Here is a 25,872-nt window from a genome sequence, read left to right on the forward strand (position 1 = left end):
AAACAATTGTGAATGTTCATCAGGTTTGAGCTCTACCGACCGACAGTCAAACACACTGTGTGCACATGAAGGAAACCATCTCCAGACTCCTAACAGAGTGACTAATAGTCTGAGGGATCACAAAAAACCATGGACTACAGCAAAGCAACTAAGCTCCTCTCTCAGAATGGCTAATTTTAATGTTTAGTGAATTTAACAATCATGCTGTGTATGTGTGGTGTGGTGCAAGGAGCTGCCCTTCACACGAACAAGCCTGCAGGCTGTTGGAGCAATGTTTTGTGTGTATGCTGCACTCTGCTCTCTGATTGACAGTAAACTCATGGCACTCAAGTAGAAAGAAAAGAAAGGGCTAGTGCCTTGGGTATTCATTATGATTTTCCTATTGAGCCTTCCCCCCCCTTTATTTACCATAAAGTCTCACTGAGATAAAACAAATATATATATTTTTCAAGAGAGCCCTGACCAAGGTATCACTCATATAAACTTGCATTTTAAAAGAAGACATATACTGCATTATGAAAAAATATCCACAACAAAAATAGCGTATTAACACACACTAAAGAGAAAAAACATCCACTAGCCCCCTTCACCAAATTCTGTGAGCCCCTTAAATTCCTCACTGGATGTGCAGACCTGTGAAACACTAAACAAATGAGAAAAACCTTTAGCAGCAGCAACTTGGAGTGAAACTTTCTTTATAACTTTATCAGCTCTGCACATCGTTTGGGAGAGATTTTGGCGCACTCTTCTTTACAGCATAGCTTTGGTTCACTGATGTTTGGGGTTATTTGTTTAGCACAGCTCTCTGAAGGTTTCACCACAGTATTTCAATCAATGTAAGATCTTTGGTCAGGCCATTGAAACACCTTTAATCTTTTCTTTTTAAGCCCTTTTGTTGTAGATTTGCTGTAGATTGTGTTGTTGCATACAATAAATAAAACATACATGGTCATCTTAATGACAGCAATGTACCCAGGCAGGTCCTGTGGTTGCAAAAAAAAGCCCAGATCATCATCCCTCCACCGCCATGCTTGATAGTTGATATGAGGTGTTTGTATCGATATGCTGTGATTGGTTTTTGGCAAACGTGGCGGTGCGCATTACGATCAAACATCACTTTGGTCTCATCTTCTCAAACGACATTGTTCCAGAAGTCTTGTGGTTTGTTCAGATGCATCTTTGCAAATCTAACCCATGATGTCATCTTCTTTTCAGAGAGAAGAGCCTTTCCCCTGGGAACCTTTTTTAAAAAGCCATACTCGTCTTTTTGTCTTTTTACTGTCATGAACTGTAACATTTAACATTTTTATGCTAACTCAGGCCTGTATAGCCTGTGAATTTTATCCTAATCTAGCGCTCAGAACATTATGGACAATCGACAAGATTTCTGTTGGAAGGGTCTTTGACATTTTGACATTTGACAGTCCAAACCTTTGTTCTTCTTCAAAAAAGCGTTTTGTGAACTTTGCATAGATACAACACCCACTTCCTCTTGAGATTCATTTCACAGATAAATGGTACGATGGGGCCTAGATGTCAGGACATCTCTGGTACAAGAGATGTCCTGACATTTTCCTTTACAATTTACTGGTATAATTTGGAGTTAATTCGTCTATTACTGATAACACAGGAACATTACTTCCAAACCAATTTTTCTGCTGTATTTAGAGCTCCCACTTGTTACTGTTATCTAATCATCAAATGATTTCAGAGTAAGGCTGATAAACCACAAAAGAACAGGCTGACTGCTTTCCTAACAGTACATGTCAGGGTGACATCAGGGTGATGTAGTCCCAAAATTTAGCTCGAAAACCTGATGCAGCAAATAGAAGCTGACACCTGAGACCAGTAACAACCAGCTGGCTAAAAGTGAATGTGACAGACGAGCTAGGGGACCCCTGAAAGTTAGGGTTATCCATGGTTGGTTTGGGCATTTGTTGTTAGTATCCAAGGTTTCATATCCCCAGCCGAGAGCTATTTAATTGCAGGCATAATGACCGTAAGCGGCTGTTTGGACAGAAGCTAAGCTCTGTGTCTCTTTCTCTCTAGGGACTCCTCTTCCTTCCGCTGCTAATGAAGCCATTTGCACACCTACACAGACACACACCTGTATGAGTGCAAGTGCATGCTGAGGTCACACCGGTAGCCCCGCACATCCATCCACACACACACACATCAGGTGTAAGTGGATCAGACCTGCCAGATGGCTGTGGAACCATTCCTCTGCCTGATGTGAAAGACACTCGCTTTTTTAAATGGGCATCTCCTGCTTTTAACTCTGCCCCGTGTTAATCAAAGGAAAATCATGCACCTACAAGGCACGGTGGGGAGTGGCACCAAATGGGGCAATAAATGGCTGGAAAATCACAGTGGGAACTGAGTTTGAGTGACAGACAGGCTGCCACTTCAAAGGGAGAGATAAAAGTTTTGTAATCTGCACCCCTATGCTCTTCAACTTTGTCCCCTCCCTTCATTTGGTGTTACATTGGTCATCCTCAGCTCTCCTATCATCTTCACCGTCGCCTTCATCTGATCCCCGGTCTGAGCATGAGCAAGTATAGGAGATTTTATGGCGTAACTTTGAAGACGGCTTTGAAAACTAATGTAATCAAATGCAATTTTTTTACCAGACACAAATGATATCTTTGTGCTTTTCTGCTTTGTTTACATGAAAAGAAACAATTTAGAAGTAGACAGGAGCTGATGTTCAGAGATACAGCCGACTGCCAGTACGTGGGAGGAAAGTCAATGAATAATGAAACGACCTCCTAAGTCTCAGTAACATATAATAAAGCTATTTATCATGCCTCGTACCCGCCGGCTGGTCACGAAGGCAGCATGTCATTAAAAATGAGCAGATGTCCCTACCTCAGGAGGAGCTGTAAGACTCCTCCTGAGGTATCCTGATACGTTTGCAAGGCAGAGATAATCCAGCTAAGCATCCTGTGGAATTCTGTTTTTGTATGTGTGAGAGCACATGCTTACACATACATCTCAGTGTTAGTCCAACCCAAATGTAACACAGGGGTGTCAAATATAAGGCCTGGGGGGCAGAATTAGGACAACCAAAGAGTCCAGTCCGGCCCACTTGATGCTTTGAAAAATGTGAAAGAAGGCATCAATTTTTGGACTTTTAACTGTGTTTTACAACCTTTCTTAATGTTTTAGACATTGCCCACAGTCAATCACACCAATTTTACTAATTAATAAATAAGCAATTAAACAGAAACCTTTGCATTTTTCCACTTACTGTAGAAATATCTAGAAATATACATAGAAATAAAAAAAGAAATGAAAAAAGAAAAAAGAAACAACCTTTCCTCCAAAAAAACGAGGACATTTTTCATGAATTACCAAAAACTTTCTATTTTTGGGAGTCTGGGCAACGAGCTAACAGAATGATTTCTTTAATTTTACACATTTATTTCTTACAATTTAAGCCAGATATTAATTATGCTGACAGACTTCTTCCAGCAGCATTACTTTATCATGTAGAAAAAACTGAGACCTACTGCTGAAACTATACGTCTTTTTCTTTTATCCAGACAGCCCTCATTAAATGTGTAGTTAAACTTTGTTACACTAACATAAAGGGGAGTTTCACTGGTCTGGCCCACTTGAGCTCAAAGTGGGCTATATGTGACCCACATTGTTAATAACTCTAACATCTCCATTTCTCCAAGCTCCTTGCAGATGTTTGGCCGTCACTCTTGGAGTAAAAGTCCCTCTGACTGCTCTGACTCATGCTCCTGGTGAGGAGCTTCCTTCCACCTGAGGTTTAGGGTAATTTCACAGCAAGCCTAGCCACTGTATCATCCATATATCCATCCCTCCATTCTCTTCCAATTATCCTTGTCAGAGCCTCGTGGGGGGGGGGGGGGGGACAACATTCTTTCAAAAACTGAATAGAAATGAGGTGCAACTGACAAACAGGTGAGTCTGATCTTACCCTGATGTTGTCGAAGGATGCTTTGTTGGTGACGTCATACAGAAGCAGCAGAGCTGAGGAGAGAAAATAAAAAAACGTCACATTTGAAATTGGATCGAACTTCATGTCACAAAATTACAAGTGATCAGATTATTTAGCGTGTTTGGTGGCAACAAACAGTTCACGCCATCCAGAAAGTATTTTCTTACACCTCTTTCCCACCACTGTGGTGCCAATTCATTGACACTTTCATGATCTAACTCACACTTTGAGAACTCAGCATGCAGGCCTTGTTTTTCATGGACATAAATGCAGCTTCTAGATTAAGTGCTGCGACAGTGCGGGTGAAAAAGAGGTGATCTGGACAGTTTACTGGCGGTGGTGCCAATTTTTGTCTGCTTTCACAAAGTTATTGATTCACCACAATAATCAATACAGACACTGTAATCACCATTAGTGCTGCTTGGCGTGATCAGTGAGCATGTTCATATTAACTGTGGCTCACAGTGATGAGGTCTTTCATGATTAACAAGAGCACTCAGTGTTAGGGTGCCTGGGTCGTCAGCCCCGTGTTGTGTTTTTGGTTCTTTGATTTTGTTTATTTCATTATATTCTAGCTTTGTCTTATGGGTTATAGGATTATTCTTAGTTTAGGTTCTCTGTGTGGGTTTTGTTTGAGTTTTAGTGTTCTGGTTTTCTGTCTGTGATCCATAGTTGCTGTCTCCCCTGTCAGCTGTATCCCCGTGTCAAGTGTGCGTCTCTGTGTTATGTTTCCTGTTTTACTTTGAAAGTCTGCGTCTCATGTTATTGTATCAGGTTTTGCTTCCCTTGTCTCATTAACCCTGATTTGTCCCAGCTGTGTTTCCCTCCTGTTTACCATTCCCCGATTGCTCCCTCTGTGTATTTAAGCCTTGTGTTTCTCTGTGTCAGTGTCGCGATCTACCCTTATTCATGCTGTGTGTTCTGTCTGCCTAAGTTTATTCTTTGTGTTTCGGAAGATTGTTACTTTGAGTTTAGCATTAAAGCTGTGTTTTGAGTTCACGTTTTGTCTCCGGAGTCTGCACTTTGGGTCCTCCATTTTACCATTTCTGCCTGCACACAGCCTAAACATGACACTCAGAACTCCCTCTGAAGGGCAAGGGTTACACTACAATTCAGAGGTTTTTATGAAGTTTTTATAAAACATGCTGACTTACACTTTTTTATAGATCATTTATGCTGATGTCAGCATTTTTTACATACGAAAATGGTGTATTTTGTCATCGTTGCCTATATGATTGGAGCAGAATTGGCTTCTATGAAACATTAAATCTTGAAAACTTATATAGTCATGCGTCTACTTGATGGCAATGATGACGAGGTTTCACCGACACGCAGCTGTTTTTTTTTGTTTTTTTGTTTTTTTTTGTTTGTTTTTTAATATATATCCTCTTCTAAATGTCAAGGTAGACTACAGATTACAGATGGCTGTACAGAAAATGAGCATTGCTTTAGCCAAGCATGTTTTCCAGAACTTTGCAAAGTATAATTAGATTTTACTCACAAAAGGTCAACTTAGATGCATGTGGGAAATTTTGCACCATAATTACATAGGAGAATACACCATAAATATTAGACATCTCATATCTCCCAACAAATTGAACCTAACTGTATTACAAGACACGTGAACTTGTGGTGTTCAGTGAAGATGGAGGTATGTATTTTTCCAACTAACTAAAAAGTGATTTTTCTGGTATTTTAATGCTCCAAAAACCTCTGGATTTTCCTGGATGAAAATCTTAAAATAAAATGCACCCCACTGTTACGTGAGCAAAGTGCTGATCTCTTTCATTTACCACAGTATTAGTATTATATCTGACAACATAATTGCGCGCGTGAATTCTAATTACCTCCAACTGCATTGTTCGGCTGTGGAGCATAATATCACCTCAGGTGTTACTGGAGGGTGTGCATTATAAAGCTCGAGACAGAAAGAAAAACTCATTACACCTGCGAGGGCAATTCTAACTCATTTTCACAGCTTGAACAACCTTCTCTTTTAAGAATTAGCGTAAGCTATTTACCTCCCCAGCACCTCCTCTCCTCCTACTGCATGTAATCCCTCCAGTCATCTTCTCCACTACTTACATCTCACTCCATCCTCATTCTGCCACTTTATTCCATGCACACCCTAAAGTATGTCTCCTGTTTACTCTCCTTACTCATCCCCCGATCCCGGCACTCCAGAGTCAAGGCTGCATTTTTGCCTATTTTGGATTAAATCCTTTGTTTGTTCATTCCAGCCAGACAAGTGCGTGAAGGGTGTTTAATGAGTTGTAATCAGCTGGCTCCAGCCAAACTGAAAAAGCACAGTGAGGGGGAGAGGGAAGCATGAAGAAAAAAGATAGGAAGGACAGAGCGAGAGAGCGAGAGATGATCTGCCACCACAAGTTAATTTCCTCTCCCCTGTTGTTTATAAGATACTAGAAGAAGACGAGAGTAAACCACAAGGAGTTGCTTTCCTTCACCCTCCCTAATCCAATTACATCTTGCCAAAAGCAAGACAGATGAAGTTGGAGAACTTTCTCACAGAAGCTGAGAAGCAGAGTTTAGTTATCACAGGTTGCAAAATAATAGGCAGAAGAATGAACTCTGCAAAAAAAAAAAAAAGAGAGAAAAACCGCTGGTTTTAGGTGTTGGTGTATGATTATGGCATATTAATGTGTGCAAAACGTTTGAAAGTGTGCCTCAGTCTCTATGTAGGTACTCAGATTTATCTGCAATCACAGAGTCAGTCACAGATTCAAATGCTCAAGTGCACTGAGGTTTGCACAGGGTCAAAAACGCAAGTACAATTTGTACATGTGTGACAGAATATGCAAATATAATCAGTCAGAAAAATGATTGTGAATAGCCTCAGTGCCTCAGGCAGCCCCTTAGTCGGCTGTCTTTGGGTCTGACAATGCATAAGCAGTGGATTACACTATTCACTAAATAGCTGTAAGTCAGGATTGCTAACGTACAACTACTGGTACAAGTAAGAAGATGGTGTGGGGTGGTATAGATTAGGGTAAAGTGTTGCCTGTTTCTCTTTGAGAAAATAATCAGTTTTAAAGTTAGTGTGTAAAATATTGGCCACTACATGACAATAGATTACAGTCAACTGAGTTCTGCTTTCTTATCCCTCCCAGTTCAAGAGCATAATCATAGCTATGTTGGCTGCTGTAAGACAAAATATTTAAGTCAGTCAAGGAAGATCAAAACCATTAAATGTACCCCATAATTGCTGGTGTGTTTCTGCTACTGTCTGGACAGCAGTTTTTCCCTATGTGTCGAAGTCTACTGTTGACTGTTTACCTCAGCTGTCAATGCTGGGTGAGAAGTGTCCACGTCTCTTTGCTCTGAAAGAAGATGTAAAAGTTTGTAAAAGGAGTCCAACATGGGTAAATGAGCCAAAGAGGCTCACTTCTGACCAATGAGAACCATACTGATGTGAGCTGTTGAGGATATCCCGAATCAGTACTGTTTTTGCTACTGTGAGCCTCTGTTAGCCGCTTCTTACCCCAAAGTAGAGAGTAAATAGACAATACTCATTTGACAATAAAAGGGTATGTCAAAATGAGGTGATGTAGGAGTTTCAAATTGATACCATTGACCTCAAGGTCAGGGATCAAGTTTTCTGAAAATCTTTTGAATGTGATAACTCCAGAACAATGCAATACAGGATTTTGATACCACAGCTCCTAGAAGGCTGAGGGGTTACACGGGCAGTCACCAGCATTTTTCCTAATTAGTAAAATATGAGGTGTTAAACGTTATTCTTTTACTTCAGAGCCAGCTAATCGCTTTTCTTTAGATGCTTCCAGTCTTCCTTTTAAAATAATTGCTCTTCCCCTGTTTAAATGTGTAGCATACACTGTAAAAAATATATTTTACTGTGTATTTTACAGTTTTGTTCTGTTCTTCTAGAATATCATTAAATGTACATAAATAGACTGTGATTTCACATTTCAAATGTAAATTAATGTAAAATCACTGTAATGTAATATTTCTTGTTTTTTAAATGTATCTGTCTGTACATATGCATATTTAGATTGTTAAAATACATTCACAAATGTATCATGATTTCACAAATATGTGTCCGTTATTTGAAAGATTGAACTGTTAAATTCAAATGTAATGCTATGGAAAAATATATAGAATGATTCTTATAAACTTTTTTAACATCAAATAATTATTATTATTATTATTATTATTGCTATTTAGGGCGATAGTGGCTCAAGAGTTGGCAGTTCACCTTGTAATCAGAAGATTGAAGGTTCGAGCCCCGGCTCGGACACTCTCGGTCGTTGTGTCCTTGGTCAAGACACTTCACCTACCGCCTACTGGTGATGGCCAGAGGGGCCGATGGTGCGATATGGCAGCCTCACCTCTGTCAGTCTGTCCCAGGGCATGCAATCCATTATTATTTAAACCAACTGTTAACTGTATATTTCTGTACATTTAAGTATTATTATTCATATTGCCACATTCATTGACCTTGTTTATAGGTAATTTCATTGTTTAATCACATTAAAATGTTCCTAATTTAATGTTTAAAATCACTTGAAAAGGCAAGATCCCATGTAAAATTAGGGCAACAAACTGTATTGTCATTACTGAAAATAACCGTATTTTTATGAGAAAGTTATTTTCTGTTATTTTATGGTATTATTTTGGCGCCCCAGCTGCTGGAATATTACTGTTTTTTTAAGATGTTTTTTCTAACAGTGTACATTTATTTTCTATCTCCATTTCAACTACTTTTTCTTGTAATGGTGTAAATGTGCATGTTTTTCATGGTTTAGAAAAATACATTAGCGACTGTCATTTATAACCTCTCACGGGTTTATGTGTGTGTCCAGTAGTTAAAGTACATGAAATGTCTTTTGAGCTCTCTGATGTGTGGCACTAAAATGTGGAGAAAAAAAAAGCCCTCGTGTTCAGACTTTGTACTGAAAGCAGAAAAAGGCCTTTTGTCACAAATGAGGGAGTTTGAGACTTCCCCTTAATTGCTGTGACATTTGTTTGGGCAGAAAGCAGAGAGCAGAAAGCTGAAGGTAAAAGTGTGTTTTATATGCAGGCAACACACCGTGGCATCACTCATTCCACAGCTCAGAGAAAACAAGGATCCTCACTCACATCATATCAGTTTCAGACAGCCAATCCACCAAGACACCTTTCATCTTTGCATATGACCCCAGCATAAATTATTATCAGTATTACACACAACATGAATGACTTTGTGAGCCACTACCACCTTGACAATCCAAGTGCGTGCATGAAAGTTTGAGCATGAAGAGATGGAGAGTGAAGTGATCCATAAAGAGTACTGCCATCCATCATCTCTCAGATGATAATCTGTGCCAATAATCACTTGCTGACCTTGCCTGCTCTCCTTCCCTTGAATATACAGATCGTATGCATATAAATGCAAGTAGGAGCAGGTCAGGAGTATGCTGAGTATCGTGACTGCTGAATGTTAAATTTGCAAAATACGCCTAAATATCTTACTTTACCTGAAACTGTAACATTTCATAATCATGATTATTTAATTAAACTTTGGTATTTTTTTTTACAGTTAAACAATGAGATTATAATAAAGGAAAATTAACATGTGCATGTGACATTTTTTTTTTTTTAGCTAAGCTATAATACATATCATATTATTATGACACTGTCTTTTTCGTGTGTTTTTTCCACTAACATCTTCGGTATGATCAGGTATAACCAAACTTGCCCATTCTTGGCCCTTGAAAGCGCATGATGTCATCATGCTGTCAAGCAACTACATACGAATGTGCTAAAATGACCCATTTGTAGCTTTTATGCACCTGATAAAAGCACTGTATCATTTTTATTTCATCACAGTAATTTAGCCAATTTTAAACATACCATATTTTCTGCACTATAAGGCGCACTTAAAATCCTTTAATTTTCTCATAAATTGACAGTGCGCCTTATAATCCAGTGCACCTTATGTATAAATTCTGGTTGTGCTCACTGACTTCGAACCGATTTTATGTGGTACATGGTGCTCAAAAATCTGTCAAAAAATGCTTTAGTACGACTTTGGTAAGCTACGAAGCCGCACCGCTTGAAGGATTGTCGGAGCATTACGGCTACCATAGTCATGAGCCTCGCGGAGTAATCTGGGTCCAAAACTCCTTCCGCTTCAGGTCCCAAAGTCAAACGAACAGTGCGGGATCACTGAGAGTTAAAAACTTTCTAAACTCTTTCATCTCTAATAAAATGATCAGCGTTGATGCTTTACCAGTTATAACTATTAGGTTTAACATCCAGGCATCCATGAAAACAGAATTTATTAAATTTAACAGAAATAGAAGTTAGCAGGAAGTTAGCTCACTGGTTTCCACTTAAACATGATATAGCATGTTCTGACTGAGAGATTTGTGGAAAAATTCAAATGTACAGCTCTGCTATCACTTCCGACATAAATGAAGACAGAAAACTAAACAGCAGTGACGTTTGTACGGTTACGGAAGTTGGGCTAGCTGGTATATAATGATGTGCTACGTGATCGCTAGCGACACAGCTATGTTAGCATAACATAAACACAGTGAAGCTGGAGGATGAACGCTAACTTTTTTCCACTCGATAAAAGTTAACGTGAGGGTTCCTGATGGTTAGGGACAAATGCAATCGCATGGCAGGATGCTGTAAACGAACCAAACTTCAGTCAGGAGAACAACTGAGATAATCCATCCACAATACGAGGTTAGTCATTAATATACTGCAACAACACGGAATAGAGCAGCTGCGACAGAATTCAACATTAATGAATCAATGGTACGGAACTGGAGGAAGCAAGAAGAATGAGTTGATTAAAGTTTGACTTATCTGACTGTTCTGTTTCGCTTAATGCACCTTTTAATCCGGTGCGCCTTATGGTCTAAAAAATACTGTAGTCATTTTTGAGCACTTCATACTGTGATGTTTGCAGCATCAATATTGCATTATGTCATTTGCCACATTAACTTTTAAATCAAGTGACTATATCAAAAGTTTAAATGTATAAATGCACTGTGTAAACTAGCCCAGTGTACAAAATCATCAAATACATTTTGTGAGGTATTGAGCAAAACATAACGCAAGTAAATATGCAACCATAATGAAAGTTAAGTTATTAATAACTAACGAGCTATTCCCTTATTCACGAGGGTTCACAAGAGCAGGTTACTCCATGTTTTGATTCGTTAGATTTGTGCACCAGATGCCCTTCCTGAAGAAACCCCAAAGGGATTTGTGTATCTTCCAAGGACTGAAATGGACATATTTAATTGATTATTTCGGTTCCTGTCCATACTTCTGAGAACAGGATAACACAGCACCACAACAAATGACATTAAATTGGCTTCACTATGTGCTTTACTGCCTTTTTACTTTTATGGTTTATATTTGGAATGAAAATAACACATAGTACACCTAATTATCTGCTGTGCCTATACGCTCAGTTATTCAGTAAAAGGCCCATTAATGTGAAATTATTCTGAAAGGTCAAAAACACTAGACTGATGTGGAAGGAGGTGGTAAAGAACTCTACACCTGTATATTAAATTAAAGGTAACTGATTAACCATCAGACTGTCTGCTTTCAAAAACATTAGAAATTCATACACAGCTTCTTTTTTTATAGTAGACTTCTAAAACGTATAACAGACAGCTGGTGTTTAGAGTACAGTTGAATCAATAATATCTACAAACAGCATCAAAATGCTGGTCCATATGTTTATGTACCCAGTGAAAAAGCGCTCACTTTCCTTTCTGTATTAAAATATTTATATTGTTTATTGTTGGTTTTAATTTATTTATTTAAACTGTTAAGTTTAACATGTCTGATCAGGAAAAAAACCCCTGTGAATGATTCAGTTCCAGCGGCCCACGCTCAGTGTTCTGTGGTGAGGATGTTCTCAGCAGGTATCATGAATGGCGACAACCAGTCAGCTGACAGTTAATGAAAACATCAGAGCACTTGTGCAGATCAGCGCTATCTTGACACATCGACCACACATGTGAAGAGTACCCCCCTACATTCTTCCCTAAAATATTGTGCATTTGGTGACACAGAAACAGTATTATTTCAAAACTTTACTCATAGTTCAGGGCACTATTCTCTGTCATTATCACAGTTAGAAATGTATTTTGGGATACCTGATTGCCCGGACACTGTCGACACTGTGTCAGTCTATTATCTGGGATCGATCTGTCTTGGCTTGCTGTTTGGAGTAAAAAACTGTCTGGGCAGTGACAGTTTTACAGTTACTTTAGCTGTTGTTAAATATTGTTAAGCTATTGCTTAGCTTTTTGCAGGGAAAAAAACTGCCTTGGCTTTTAAGTTTTGCTGTGTTACTGAATAGTATGCTGTGTCAGTTCAATTGTGTATATATAGTGCCAAATCACAACAACAGTTGTCTCAAGGTGGTTTATAGTTTATGGTCAAGACTCTATAATAATAGAGACGAAACCCCAACAATAAAACATTCCCTATGACCAAGCCGTTAGCAACAGAGGGAATGATAAACTCCCTTTTAACAGGAAGAAACCTTTCTAGAACCAGGCTCAGAGAGGGGCGGCCATCTGCATCAATACTATTGAACTATGACGTTGTTTTGTCCAAAATATCGTTATCGCAAAATCGCAAGATTTTTTTGAGGCTATATCGCCCACTTCTACTAATAAGTATCCCTACATTTGATGTATATGAGTACCTGAACAATACTCAAAAAAATCAAAAAGTGTGGAATGTAGTTCTGGTCGCCATCTTGGAAGACTACATACTGAAGCATGTTTGTTTTTATATTTAGTGTACAAATCTGTGGATCTGGTAAACATAAAGTATATACAGGCATGAGAATTACGACTCAAATCAGGCCTTAAAAGAAAAGTTTCAAAGGTGACTTTACAGATTACACTAATTTATGTGCCATAACATTTTCATGAGCTTACAAAGTAGAGTCACAATCCATTTCTGCCTTCAGAATCAAACGGAACCTCTACACCATGCAAAGGACCCCTGCTAATAAAAAGCCTTTCTGTCTATATGACATTTCTCACTGATGAGAAATATTTTCATTTCATACCTTCAGGCAAGTTTTTGTCCTGCCATTGATGTTACTGTATGTCAAAATGAAAGGGAGAATGTGACATTGCTACACAGTCCCCTCCTTCCATGACTTTCACTATTCCTCCGACAGCTATAGCACCACTTACCATCTCTACCTCTTTGCCTGCCTAAGCACAGAATAGTCCTCATTCTATGGCATCCATTATAAAAAGAAGTGGCTCTATCACCATGAAGAGCGATTAATGATTCCTCTCTAGGAAGCACCCACAAATAGCTGACACCTGTCTTTTCAGGAGACTGTAAAATATAAGCAGGTAGAGTAAGAAGTAATGACACTAGCTCAATAATGAATTCAGTGGAGAGTACAAGCAGATTTTGAGCTTCATCATAACTCTCTACAACCCCCCCCCCAAAAAAGCCAAAAAAAATAAATTTTATGGTGACCTTGCATATGAATTATAATATTTAAAATACACAAGTAGATATAAGATATGTGCATATGAGAAAGAAATACATAGATTTTGATGATGAATTGCACAGCTTGCTGCTTTCACAGAACAGAGCAATGTCATTAATGTTTTGCTTCCAGTCACCCTTTCCTGCTTTTTCATGCAAACCCTTTTCATCTCCTTTCTTTGTTCCTGCCCATCTTTCTCACTCCATCTTTTCTTTTCTACCTTTCTCCTCATTGCCACAGATGTTGTCTTGATCAGCGTTCTCCCTGCTGCTGTCCCTCCTTCCGATCTTAGTTGGGTTATGTGTCGCCCCCACAAGCTGCTGCAGCAGACTGAGGTCTACGGTTGCTCATTAGTGACAAGAATAGTGGCCCAGTAAGATGGAATAGAAGGAATAAAAAATGATGCGGGCAAGACCGGATGAGGCCGAGCAGAGCAGCAACATTATTGGGTAATGAGACTGATTTAATCTGAAATAGATGTAGCCTCTATAGGTTCTACAGCTGTTCTTTGTCACTAATATTATCTTGCAGATGCTTGTAGCAAAGTTGATGACATTCTGATGAAGAGGCAGGTGAAACAAACAGCCAAACATCATCTATTGTTATTCTTCTTATTATTAATGCTTTCCGCATAGCAGTAAAGTAGCACCTTTTAAGAAACTAGCTAATGAGTTTGGCTATGGAGTGCAACTTTTTGGAAACAGGTACCTGTTAGTGTGAAGAAGTTTTCACAGGTCTGCATAAAAAAGCTAGGTACTCCATGGTTCTAATGTTAGAACCACATTTAGCAGCAGTAACTAATGTTTTTTATTCATCACCAGGAAAGAATACTGGCCAACTCTTCTTTACAAAAATTGGTTTGCACACATTCATTTGTGCACAGCTCTTAGGATACCACCCCAATCGTCACAAACTCATATCACATCGATGCCTGGACTTTGACTAGACCATTGCAGCTCCAGATTGGAACTGGTACAAATTTAGCAATTCCAATTCCACCATCGATTAGATTCCTATCGATTCTCATTGGCTCTGCTTGAGGAGTCACCACCATCGCTAAACAGCATACCAATGGCATTGCATTCATGCAAAAAAAAGTAATGTATTGCACACACTACACAGAAGACTTTTCTTAACAGTAATGCATTATGTCACTTAATTACTCCTAGGAGAAAGTAATCAATTATACTACTTGTTGCATTACTTTCACATTTCTCTATAAAATAATCTGAAACACATTGTCTCATAATTACCATTTAAAAATATAAATCTGAGGCTACAATCCCACACACCAACACAAATCCCTAACTCAGACGTCGGCAACCTTTAACATCAAGAGTCATTTTACTTCCTTCAAGCAAAAAGAGAAAAAGACAGACGGGCTGATGTAATTGTGAGAGAACAGACTAATAATTATTGTATTCATATTAACAGAATTAAATAGGGTTACGGTTAACCCTAATTCTAACCAGTAACTCAGGAGCCACATGCAGCTATTTAGCAGCTGAAGAGCCAAATGCTCTGCCCTATGCTAATGAGGACACACATATGATTTTTCTCTTAGTATTTAGGTATGAACATAAAGCACGGCACACAGCACAGATATAAAAACCAGCACAAAGAGACTTTAAAGCTATCCCCACAGTGATTCTACTTTAGAAACATGGACAGGCAGAAATGCAGATTGCGGCCTAACTGCTCAGCCATTTGTTATTGGTTGAAGTTCAGGATCTGCCTACTGGGTTGTAGTCAGCATTCACTTAGCTAACATCACTCTGGCTTCTTGGCTAGCGCTAGCATGCTATCTGTGCAGGTGCTTGCAAAGAGCCAAAGTTGTGTTAGCAGTATAATGCAGTTGTTTCTATCCTGGGTGGAGTTTGTACTCTACCATCACACTTTTGTGCTATAAAAATGTCCATAGCCAAGCTGCAGACTGCACCACTATTTACCTCCTCCGGCACATGAACTGAAATCAGTCTGCTATCTTAATGATTCTGCTTATCAGTACCACTTCCACTAGCACTACAATCAGCTAACAGTTCAAGGAATTGAACTACTGGGATTCAGGTCTCTAATTGCAGCACCTTCATTCTTTTCTTCTCAGTCATTCTGCTGTAGATTTGCTGCTGTGATCTAGTGACCCACCTACGCTTAGGATTGGGTTGTGTTATAGCCACGTGCTAAAAAAAAAGGCTGATTTTCAAAAAAACAAAAGATGTTACGTCAAAATGTATTTGCCTTTGAAATGTAATATTTTTTCTGTTCTAATATTTTCATTTCGTGGGTCATAAATAGAGAAAATTTACTTTAAAAGGGGTGAATATTAAACCCCGAACACAAAATGTCTTGCCAATGACCGAGTGGATATTAGGAGCTTAATTTTCTCCATGAGTACCAGTCATGATGTTGACAAGCAAGCCAGACATTGGTTTTTCCACCTCCTGCAGTATGTGCACATCACGCCTCTCCTTTCTGCATCTCACTTGGGAGTTAAGTCTCAAAACCCTCTAAAATAGACCAATTAACTGAGACACTTATGCATTAAACAGCGATTTGCCTGTCACTTTTATGACTCCATTCAATTAATTATCACAGCATCCCTTTAAAGAATAATTAGTTCATCTCAAAGAAGACCTCTGCTAGAAATACCAACAGCCTTTTGGGGCATCAGAATTCGAGAATAATCTGTTAAATTGCTGAAAATATATAGAAAAGGGAGAGGGGAATTTGAGTTCCCAAACATTAGTATTTACAGTCATATCGGGGGAAAAACAAAACAAAACTGGCACACATGATATGCACATTGGGTTGATAAATATAATAAAAGCAATTTACTTATTGATTGAGCTCAGTCAACAGAGACTTTAATAAAACAATTTGAGTAACTGTAATGATGAGGGGTGACAGTGGCCCATAAGGTTTGGTGCCACTTAGAATGTTCTGGCATTGATTTTCTCTTTTTCAATATAAGTGAAATGCCTATGAGCTTTTTGAATGATTTTGTTCAGTGGATTGTGCTGCGTGATGTTCCACACAGCAATACTGAGTGATAGCAGGTCTTTGCTGGTCACTGGTTTCAGTTGTTTTATGTTTGTTGACTTCCTGTCCAACTTAAATACTTGGGTTATTAAGCGTACTCAAACTTCTACAAAGTGCAACTGACTTTGAATGCCTTACTTTTTCAGTTTAAAAAAAACTGGTTGTACCTCCACTTCTTCATATTAGCCCAACGTTAACACCATCTACATTTACTTCCATAGCGTTATCTTTTTTATGTCATATTACGATGCATGTTGGTTTTGTTTTATATCTCTGTTAACACAAAAATCAATTCACATTGTCTCCAAAAACACACAAGACTGACGTTTATGCAACTTAGAGGACAATAGTAATGTTAATGGTAATGATTTAATCATTTTCAAGACTTTTGACATTGGATTTAAGACCTTGGATGGCACTGAAAGACTGAAAAGATTATTGCATTTTAGACAGAAACCTATTTAAATAGCAGCATTAATGATGGAGTGGAGCATTTCACTGAGATGTGCCATAACCCCGCTTCCTTACACCATGGGTAGCAAAAGCAATGAAGGCCATTATAAGGAAATGAAGCAGCCAAAGCACCTCATTCAGAACAATACCGCCCGAACAACCCTTTCAATCATAAAGCACCCTTTGGAGGCATCATCTCTAATGCAGCCATTACCTGTTCCTCTAAATCTATTAACTCAATTATTCTGTTTCACTGAGTTCATCGTGTTACTTCTGTATGTGAGATATAGAAATGGGAAAGACTTTGTAACAAAATGCCATGTCAGCAAATGGGAGACCTTTCAGCCCGAAATGAAACTCTTTCAAAGTGACTGAGTACACCCAGTTAAAGGTAGTGATGGTGTTGTGTTTTAGTTGTGTTCGCTAAAGATGGCAGTTGCATTCAGTAGCAGCATGCTAAGTGGCTAAAATGAAACCAGTCACTTCAAAATCGTGAGCTCCACTCTTCTTTTATTCTACTGTATTAATTTTATTGCGCCTGTGTTCAGATGCAATGAGGCGTTTTGCCATGCAGGAAATCTTCTGAGGAAAGTGCTACAGTGTTTCATTATAGTCTTTTATTCACACTGCTTTCTGCTTTGACGTTAATTGATTTTTGTCAGCTGCCTTTTGTGATGAAAGCTGGTTGTTTGCAATGTTAAATGGTTCTGACCGCTTTGCTCCTCTAGACATCTTGGTTTCCATTCTTGATTTGAGAAATTAATTTGTCTTTCCAAGCATCTTTCAATTTTTCACTCTGTCATGCTTGCATCAGCCCCCCCACCCCACACCACCCCGGTATTTTATGTCTCAATACCTCCCTTTCCTTGCCTTCCTCCTCTTGTTTCTTGTCTCAACCACCAAGTCTGCTTTTCTTCTTTTTTTTTCTTTTTTAGTACCCTGTGGTTTCGCTCCATGCTGCGGAAATGACAAACTGTCAGTTCCACTGGGGGAGAAGGGAGTGAAAAAAAGAGTCTGCGGCTGGTTTCTGGACCCAGCTGGACCTTCACATCACCCTCTACACCAGATGGGCCTGGCAGATTGCACTGGGCTCACTCCAACCACCAGCTCATTTGTACTGGTTGTCTGAATTTCTTTGCTCTCTGTTCATGGACACAATAAAAAGTGAGAGTGGGGCCAGAATTAAATAAGACAAACATCAATAGTTGTCTAGAGGGCATAGTAGTACTCTGAGACATGCTTCATTCACCTCCAACAACTACTGAGCTATCTTGGGCAAGTCATTGGTCACATTTAAAAACTAAAAAACTTTAAACTGTCTCCCAAAAAAATGTACAAAACTTTTCGCTGCTTCTTCTAAAGGTCCTCACAAACACTGAGTCCAAATAGCATTTAGGCAAAGTCATTAGCAAAGGGGCGACTTCTCCCAACTGTGAGTTAACGCAAATTAATCCACATTGCAATTAAAACTTTTAATGCAGTTAACGCAGTTAGCGCATGCAGTTAAAATCAAGTAATCAGGATCAAGTAATTGCGATTAATCGCGATTAATTACAGACAACTGTGAGATTAATTTGTTTTGTTTTTAATTTATTGACAGCACTATTAAATACAAATATAAAGTGCAACTGCCTGCTTTGTATGACTGGTTTCCATCTTTGCAGTCAAGTTTTCATTGTTATCTTATTATACCAAGTATGCCTTGTAAAGTATCACAAGGTTGGTTATGTGTCAGTCACCAACAAATACAAGCAGGAGTGGAGATGAGTTATGACTCATTGTGTGTTGTGTAGCGACACAACCAGCAGTGTGAAGTCTGTTGTCTGATCTGGCAGGCCGTGACATTTTCATGTAGACACTTTTCAGCATAGTACCTTATGTGCACAATACAGCAGATGGCGGTGGAGCAGATCAGTGACAGAGAGCACGGGCTATAGTGAAGAGCTCCAAAGACATCGAATCAGTAACCAGTAATGAGTTTGACAGAGAGCATATGCACTCAGCTAATCATCCATGTAGAGATAAAAGAAAATAATAAAGAAGTATGAGCAGTGAAACTTTATCTTCCTTGACAGGACTGTGAGACTTTAACTGTAATTAAAATTGTAGATTTTAAACTACTGACTTAAATCTGTTTACTATTTCCACACTTTGGACTTCCTCACTTTTACCTGGCGGTGCTCAGAAATGGAAACGAGACCCCTGACTGTGGGATCTTTACATTTCAAAGTGTGAGTCATGAAAAACTGTCCATTAGTTCACAGTAGTAGACAGCTTTCGTGACAGCTGCATTTGGGCTGGATTCCCTCCCCTGGTCCTGTCTGTCAGAGCGAATGAGCTTGATTTAAAAGTCAGCAACAGACGGACAACTCAGAGGAGCTGGTTTGAGGTTCCCTTGGTGCCTTGTTAAAGATCAGTGAGGCTAAACTGTTGCACTGACAGATCAGAATGATGCTGGGGAACTGGCCATCATACACACACAAACGTACTTATGTATAACACATGCAAACCTCATCAAAGCCAAGCGCACACACATACATAATGGACACAATCGGGTACACGTTTTCAGCCACGTCCCATCATGATGCTATTTTATATGCTGCTGAGCAGATTTCGCGTTTCAGATAATGCCAGCAAGTTTGTGTGTGTGTTCGACTACACCTGCTCATTCAGGTTGGCCTGAGGCAAACTGTTATCAGTACTCAGCGGGGCTGTTCGAGATATAACTACTACACACATACACCCTCACAAGCACACGTGGGAATAGCTCAGAGCTCCCCAATCCCCCCCCCCCCTCCCATTCCCCACTGTGTGAGAGGCAGGCTCATTTTCCCACCCAGTGGTTAGCCTCTCGCTTAAGAGAACCTGCACGCAGCATTGAGCCTCTGTGTTTGTGCATGTGTGTGTGTGTGGGCACAAGCATTTGCCAGAGTATGGTGATTCCATCACTTACCAATACTCAGCTAATACTTACAGAACCAAGACTCTGTGGCAAAGTGTATTAATTGTGTTAAAATGGCTTGCTTTTTGTACCAAGAAGTAAGGAAGTTCATGTCCCGGCAATGTGAGAAATACAGGTGGAAATGCACATACCCACACCCACACACACACACGCACACACGCACACACGCACGCACGCCTACACACACCACAGTCTATCAAAGCAACATGCATGTTTTTGCAATCCCAACAGGTATGAGGGAACAACAGGGAGCAGCATGCCTGCTGGTGCCAGTCACACATTTGAAGAAAACAAAGGCAATGAAATGTCTGTCAGAACAGTCTGGCTGTGTCAGGAGAAAATAGAGAGTGCAGAGAAGGCATGTCAGTCACAACCAAAGAGGTTCTCACAAACACAAACGGAGGAATCCTACCGTGAGCATCACGATAGTAAGCGTGAGTGACACTCCGAAAACGCTCCTGGCCAGCAGTGTCCCATATCTGAGAGAGAATGGAGGAAGGAAGAGCAGGATGAACAGAACATCAGTTGGCATAGTGAACAACTAAACAGATTGATTAATAGCTTAGCAGTTTAGCAACTAAATTTAAAACAGCATCTCTATGTTAAGACAAATTCTGCATTGAGTGTGGAGGTTGGTATTTGTAGAACACAAAGCCAAAAGGCTAATTAAGTGATTACAAGCATGTGTGTGTGTGTGTGTGTATATATGTATGTATGTATGTATATATATATATATGTATATATATATACATATGGTAGGGACGGTTTGACTGGTAAATTGAGAGCTTTGCTTTTACACTCAGTTCTCTCTTCACCACGACGGACCGGTGCAGCATCCGCATCACTGCGGCCGCAGCACCAATCCGTCTGTCGATCTCCGGCTCCCTTCTCCCATCACTCGCGAACAAGACCCCGAGATACTTGAACTCCTCCACTTGGGGCAGGAACTCATCCCCAACCCGGAGTGGGCACTCCACCCTTTTCCGGCTGAGAACCATGGCCTCAGATTTGGAGGTGCTGATCCCCATTCCCGCTGCTTCACACGAACCGTTCCAGTGCGAGCTGGAGGCCATCACCCGATGAAGCCAACAGAACCACATCATCCGCGAAAAGCAGAGATGAGATTCTGAGGCTACCGAAGTGAAAGCCCTCCGCCACTTGGCTGCGCCTAGAAATCCTGTCCATTAAAATTATGAACAGAATCGGTGACAAAGGGCAGCCCTGGCCGAGCCCATCACCCACCAGGAACGAGTCCGACTTATTGCCGGCAATGCGAACCAAGCTCTTGCAACGGTTGTACAGGGATCGAATGGCCCGTAGCAATGGGCCAGACACCCCATACTCCCGTAGCACCTCCCACAGGATACCCCGAGGGACACGGTCGAATGCCTTCTCCAAGTCCACAAAACACATGTAGACTGGTTGGGCAAACTGCCATGCGCCCTCAAGTATCCTTGTGAGGATACTTAGAGCTGGTCCAATGTTCCGCGACCAGGACGAAAACCGCATTGTTCCTCCTGTATCTGAGGTTCGACTAGCGGACGAACTCTCCTTTCCAGCACCCTGGCATAGACTTTCCCAGGGAGGCTGAGGAGTGTGATCCCCCTGTAGTTGGAACACACCCTCCGGTCCCCCTTCTTAAAGATGGGGACCACCACCCCGGTCTGCCAGTCCAGGGGTACTGCCCCCGATCTCCACGCAACATTGTAGAGGCGTGTCAACCAGGACAGCCCTACAACGTCCAGAGCCTTCAGGAACTCAGGCCGGACCTCATCCACACCAGGGGCTCTGCCACCAAGGAGTTGTTTAACTGCCTCAGTGACCTCGCCCCCGGAAATTGGCGGGTCATCACCCTCATCCCCAGACTCTGCTTCCTCCTCGGAAGATGTGTCAGTGGGATTAAGGAGGTCCTCGAAGTATTCCTTCCACCGCCCGACAATTTTCTCAGTCGAAGTCAGCAGCGCTCCGCCAGCACTATACACAGTGCAGGTAGAGCACCGCTTTCCCCTCCTGAGACGCCTGACGGTTTGCCAGAATCTCTTCGGGGCAGTCTGAAAGTCTTTTTCCATGGCCTCTCCAAACTCCTCCCACACCCGAGTTTTTGCTTCAGCCACTGCCCGAGCCGCATTCCGCTTGGCCTGTCGGTACCTGTCAGCTGCCTCCGAAGTCCCACAGGCTAACCAAGCCCGATAGGACTCCTTCTTCAGCCTGGTGGCTCCCTTCACCTCTGGTGTCCACCATTTGGTTCGGGGATTACCACCACGACAGGCACCAACCGCCTTGCGGCCGCAGCTCAATGCAGCAGCTTCGGCAATGGAGATGCTGAACATGGTCCATTCGGACTCAATGTCCCCAGTCTCCCTCGGAATGCTGTTGAAACTCTGCCGGAGGTGTGTGTTGAAGATCTCACGGACTGGGGCCTCCGCTAGGCATTCCCAGCACACCCTCACTACGTGTTTAGGTGCACCAGGTCTGTCCAGCGTCCTCCCCCGCCACCTGATCCAACTCACCACCAGGTGGTGATCAGTTGACAGCTCAGCCCCTCTCTTTACCCGAGTGTCCAGAACATATGGTCGCAGGTCTGGTGATACGATTACAAAATCGATCATCGACCTGCGGCCTAGAGCATCCTGGTGCCACGTGCACTTATGGACACTCTTATGTTCAAACAAGGTGTTCATTATGGCCAAACTGTGATTTGCACAGAAGTCCAATAACAAAACACCGCTCGGGTTCAGATCAGGGAGGCCGTTCCTCCCAATCACGCCCCTCCAGGTCTCGCTGTCGTAAAACAATAAAAAACAGACTAGGAAAAAATAGCATCTGTGGAAGAGATGTGGAAGAGAAGGCCAAAATTACGAATGACCAAAAAGAACAAATTCTCTTCTCGCATTTGACAAAAAAAATCTTCATGATTCCCAAGATGTGAAAATATTCTGTGAACTGATGAGACAAAAGTTTTGGAAAGTTTGCAGAATATCTTCCATGAGAATGTCTGGCCATTCATTTGTGTCCTTAAGCTCAAACACATTTGGGTTATGCAGCAGAACAATTACCCAAAACACACCAGCAAGTCCACCTCTAAATGGCTCAGACAAATAAAATGAAGGTTTTAGAGTAGCCTAATCAAAGTTTCACAGGAAATCCAGTCCTTTCTAAGCTCCAGCTCCAGCCTTTTGTTAATGTATTAAATTCATTTTGCACCTCAAAAATTCTACACACACACCTCATAATGACGAAGTGAAAAAAGTTTGGTTGAAATTCTTGCATATTTAATTAAAATGATGCTCAATATTTTGTAATTACAGACTCAAGTCTTTTTGAGTTGAAGAGACATCCGACACATGATCAGTGGAAACAGGATCTTATTATACACATTACATTTTTGTTTTTTGTTTTTAATACATTGTAAGAATTTAAAATGAATGTAATTTATTTTGGAATAAGGCTGTAACACACAGAATATGGAACAAGTAAAGATGCAGATGCACTGTATATTCAGGTTTCTACTGAACGTAACATAGTCACAGTCCACTGATAAACAGCATCCTCTATAAAACTTGAGTCAAATTTAACTCCTCTGAACATTACCATTCTTGCCTTGTACTGAAGAAATCATTAACGGCCTTCACTCTTTAACGTTATCTCATATTTCTCCTTTTCTGGTACCTGCTGTTGTAACTTGTGTTATCACTCACCAAAACAGCTTGCACTTTCTTGAATGAATCTCCACATGTGATTAATTGGTTTTGCTCTCACTTTTATACTTCTTTAATTTTCCTCTCCCTTCATTTTAATCTTTTCAATTCCATTTACTCCATTCAGTCAATTTTAACTAATGAGAAAAACTAAACTAGATCAAACATTTTAGATATGTCTCTACGGGTGATCCAGTCATCATCGGAGACATGTCAAATCAAGAACATGAGCCAAAGTAGAACCAAATATGCTAAAATGACACCTATGATAAAACATCCTAGTGCAGATAAGGATGTTTTATCATAGGTGAGTGCGTTATAATGAAAGTAGTCTACAGCGAATCAGAAGTGGATTTTTTTACTGCTTTCTGCTATACACGTGTAAGGATAATTAGTGAGTTCTTGTAGCTACATGACCCAATGTTAATATTAAATGAGCTTCAAAGTTGTACAGTTGTTGCTAATCAGCACAGACTGACTCAGACTAATTGCAACATGCTGGCAATCTGTCCGCATTTATAAATCAAACATTAGTTGCAAATCTTTGTAAGTCTGTCTGAGAGCGATTGCAGTCAGTCCCAGTTAGGCAACCTGTGCAATCATCTTACAATCAAAAACACTTTTCCCGAGGTTTGTGGTCTTACACGTTAAACCTGTGGGCGACCAGTTGGTGCAACGACCAAGCTACCAATGCAAAAACATTCAGAGCAGTTAATGGATAACCAGCAACTTTTCTTAGTTTCATGGAGGCTATCATCCAGCTTAAACTCAGCAGTCACATTTCCACTTATGCTATAATGTAATTAGTCTAAAGATACGTCAAGTTTCATTAAACTAATTCATGAAGTATCACCTGAAATATGCCATCTGACAGACAGACAGATGGATGAACATGGATGGATTAAAGATGAGAAAGATAAAGAGAGAGAGAGAGAGCGTTAGCATTGTGTAATTGAGGTGCAAAAAACCATCAGACAGTAGCTAATGCGGTTTTGGAACGGCCAAGAGTCATTGGTCTCTCTGCCTGTCTGTGTCTCTTGTTGATAACTTCCAGGCTTGATAATCTGATGGAAAGTCTGCAATTCCCTCTTGTGTCTTCAGTCAGGCAGAGCGGCAGGCTAATTGACTGATAGAGATTAACTAAGGCCCCATTAAGTCATCATTTGCACTTTTTGCCCCTCCCACAGCAGGAAATGAAGATGTATGGGAGACGTATTTTACACCATGGATAATAGTTGCTGGAGATTTATTATTAAAAAAATAACCCACACGTATGTTTGGACAGGAATGGGGGAAGAAAGAGAAGATTTAATCGTTTTAAAGACAGATATTGTGGATTTGGGTTCTTACCTGCAGTTTGACCTTCACAGCATCAATGCTCATAACTTTATTCTGAAAGACAAAAGAGAAAAATGATAAATGCTAAAACACAGCTGTAGACAGAAAGCCAGGTAACAAGAGAAAGGGGAAAAAAGTCAAACAGTGATAAGAACTTTTGCTACAAGCGCATAAAAAAAGAATACAGAGGCATCAGAGTGAGACTAAATGATGCTTTCAGGTACTGCTGAAGGAATTTGTTTGATTCCCAGAAGAAGAGCTTAGAAAGTAAGACAAGCTATGCATGCAGAGGCTGATGTATCACAGTCGGCTTACTGTGACCACAGTTGTTGTAATAAGGGCTTGGCCTCTGCCGTGAGGCTCTCTTTTATCACTGTGATATTGCCAGCACACTGTACTATCTATAGCTCTATGCGTGTACACCTTTTGTTATGATGAAGCCTTTTGTTTCAGGGAGTTGCATCATTTACCCGCATGACGACTGTCAAAGCACATACACAAACACACATACAAAGGCGTCTCAGTATTTCTGCCATGTCACGTTATGCGGAAAGTGTTAATGGTCAGTGATGGCAGCCACTCCTGCATTATGTTCTGCAGTTCTTTTAGTGTAAACAGGGAACTTTTCCATCAATGCTGGGAGTGCGATAATACTGGCAATGCACACACCTCTTTGGTTGGGACACAACAGGAATCTCAGCAACCGTTTCCACTCTTTCAAGCAGATACAGGTAAAAAAAAAATACATCAGGGAAGCCAATTTCCACTTGGTTCAAACCCCTTAAAAACCTGTTTTGCTCTGCATTTTTATAATGTCTTGACACCCCAGTGCAAATATGATCTTTGACACATCACCGTCCACTTTGTACTTGATGGGATGTCGCCGCAACACATG

The 25,872-nt window shown here is 40.5% G+C and overlaps 1 protein-coding gene across 1 annotated transcript in view; it reads right to left on the bottom strand.

Moving 5' to 3' along the window:
* LOC134632818 (ras-related protein Rab-26) overlaps positions 1-25,872 on the bottom strand; it is a 144,265-nt gene that overhangs the window by 59,602 nt on the left and 58,791 nt on the right. Inside the window, exons 3-5 of the mRNA XM_063481633.1 lie at positions 24,990-25,031; positions 20,354-20,420; positions 3,950-4,002 (exon numbers count right to left, since the gene is read on the bottom strand). Coding sequence (XP_063337703.1) covers positions 3,950-4,002; positions 20,354-20,420; positions 24,990-25,031 — 162 coding nt within the window. The remainder of the gene's footprint in view (positions 1-3,949; positions 4,003-20,353; positions 20,421-24,989; positions 25,032-25,872) is intronic.

This window comes from Pelmatolapia mariae, linkage group LG8 (genome assembly GCF_036321145.2).
Source record: "Pelmatolapia mariae isolate MD_Pm_ZW linkage group LG8, Pm_UMD_F_2, whole genome shotgun sequence".
Lineage (NCBI taxonomy): Eukaryota > Metazoa > Chordata > Actinopteri > Cichliformes > Cichlidae > Pelmatolapia > Pelmatolapia mariae.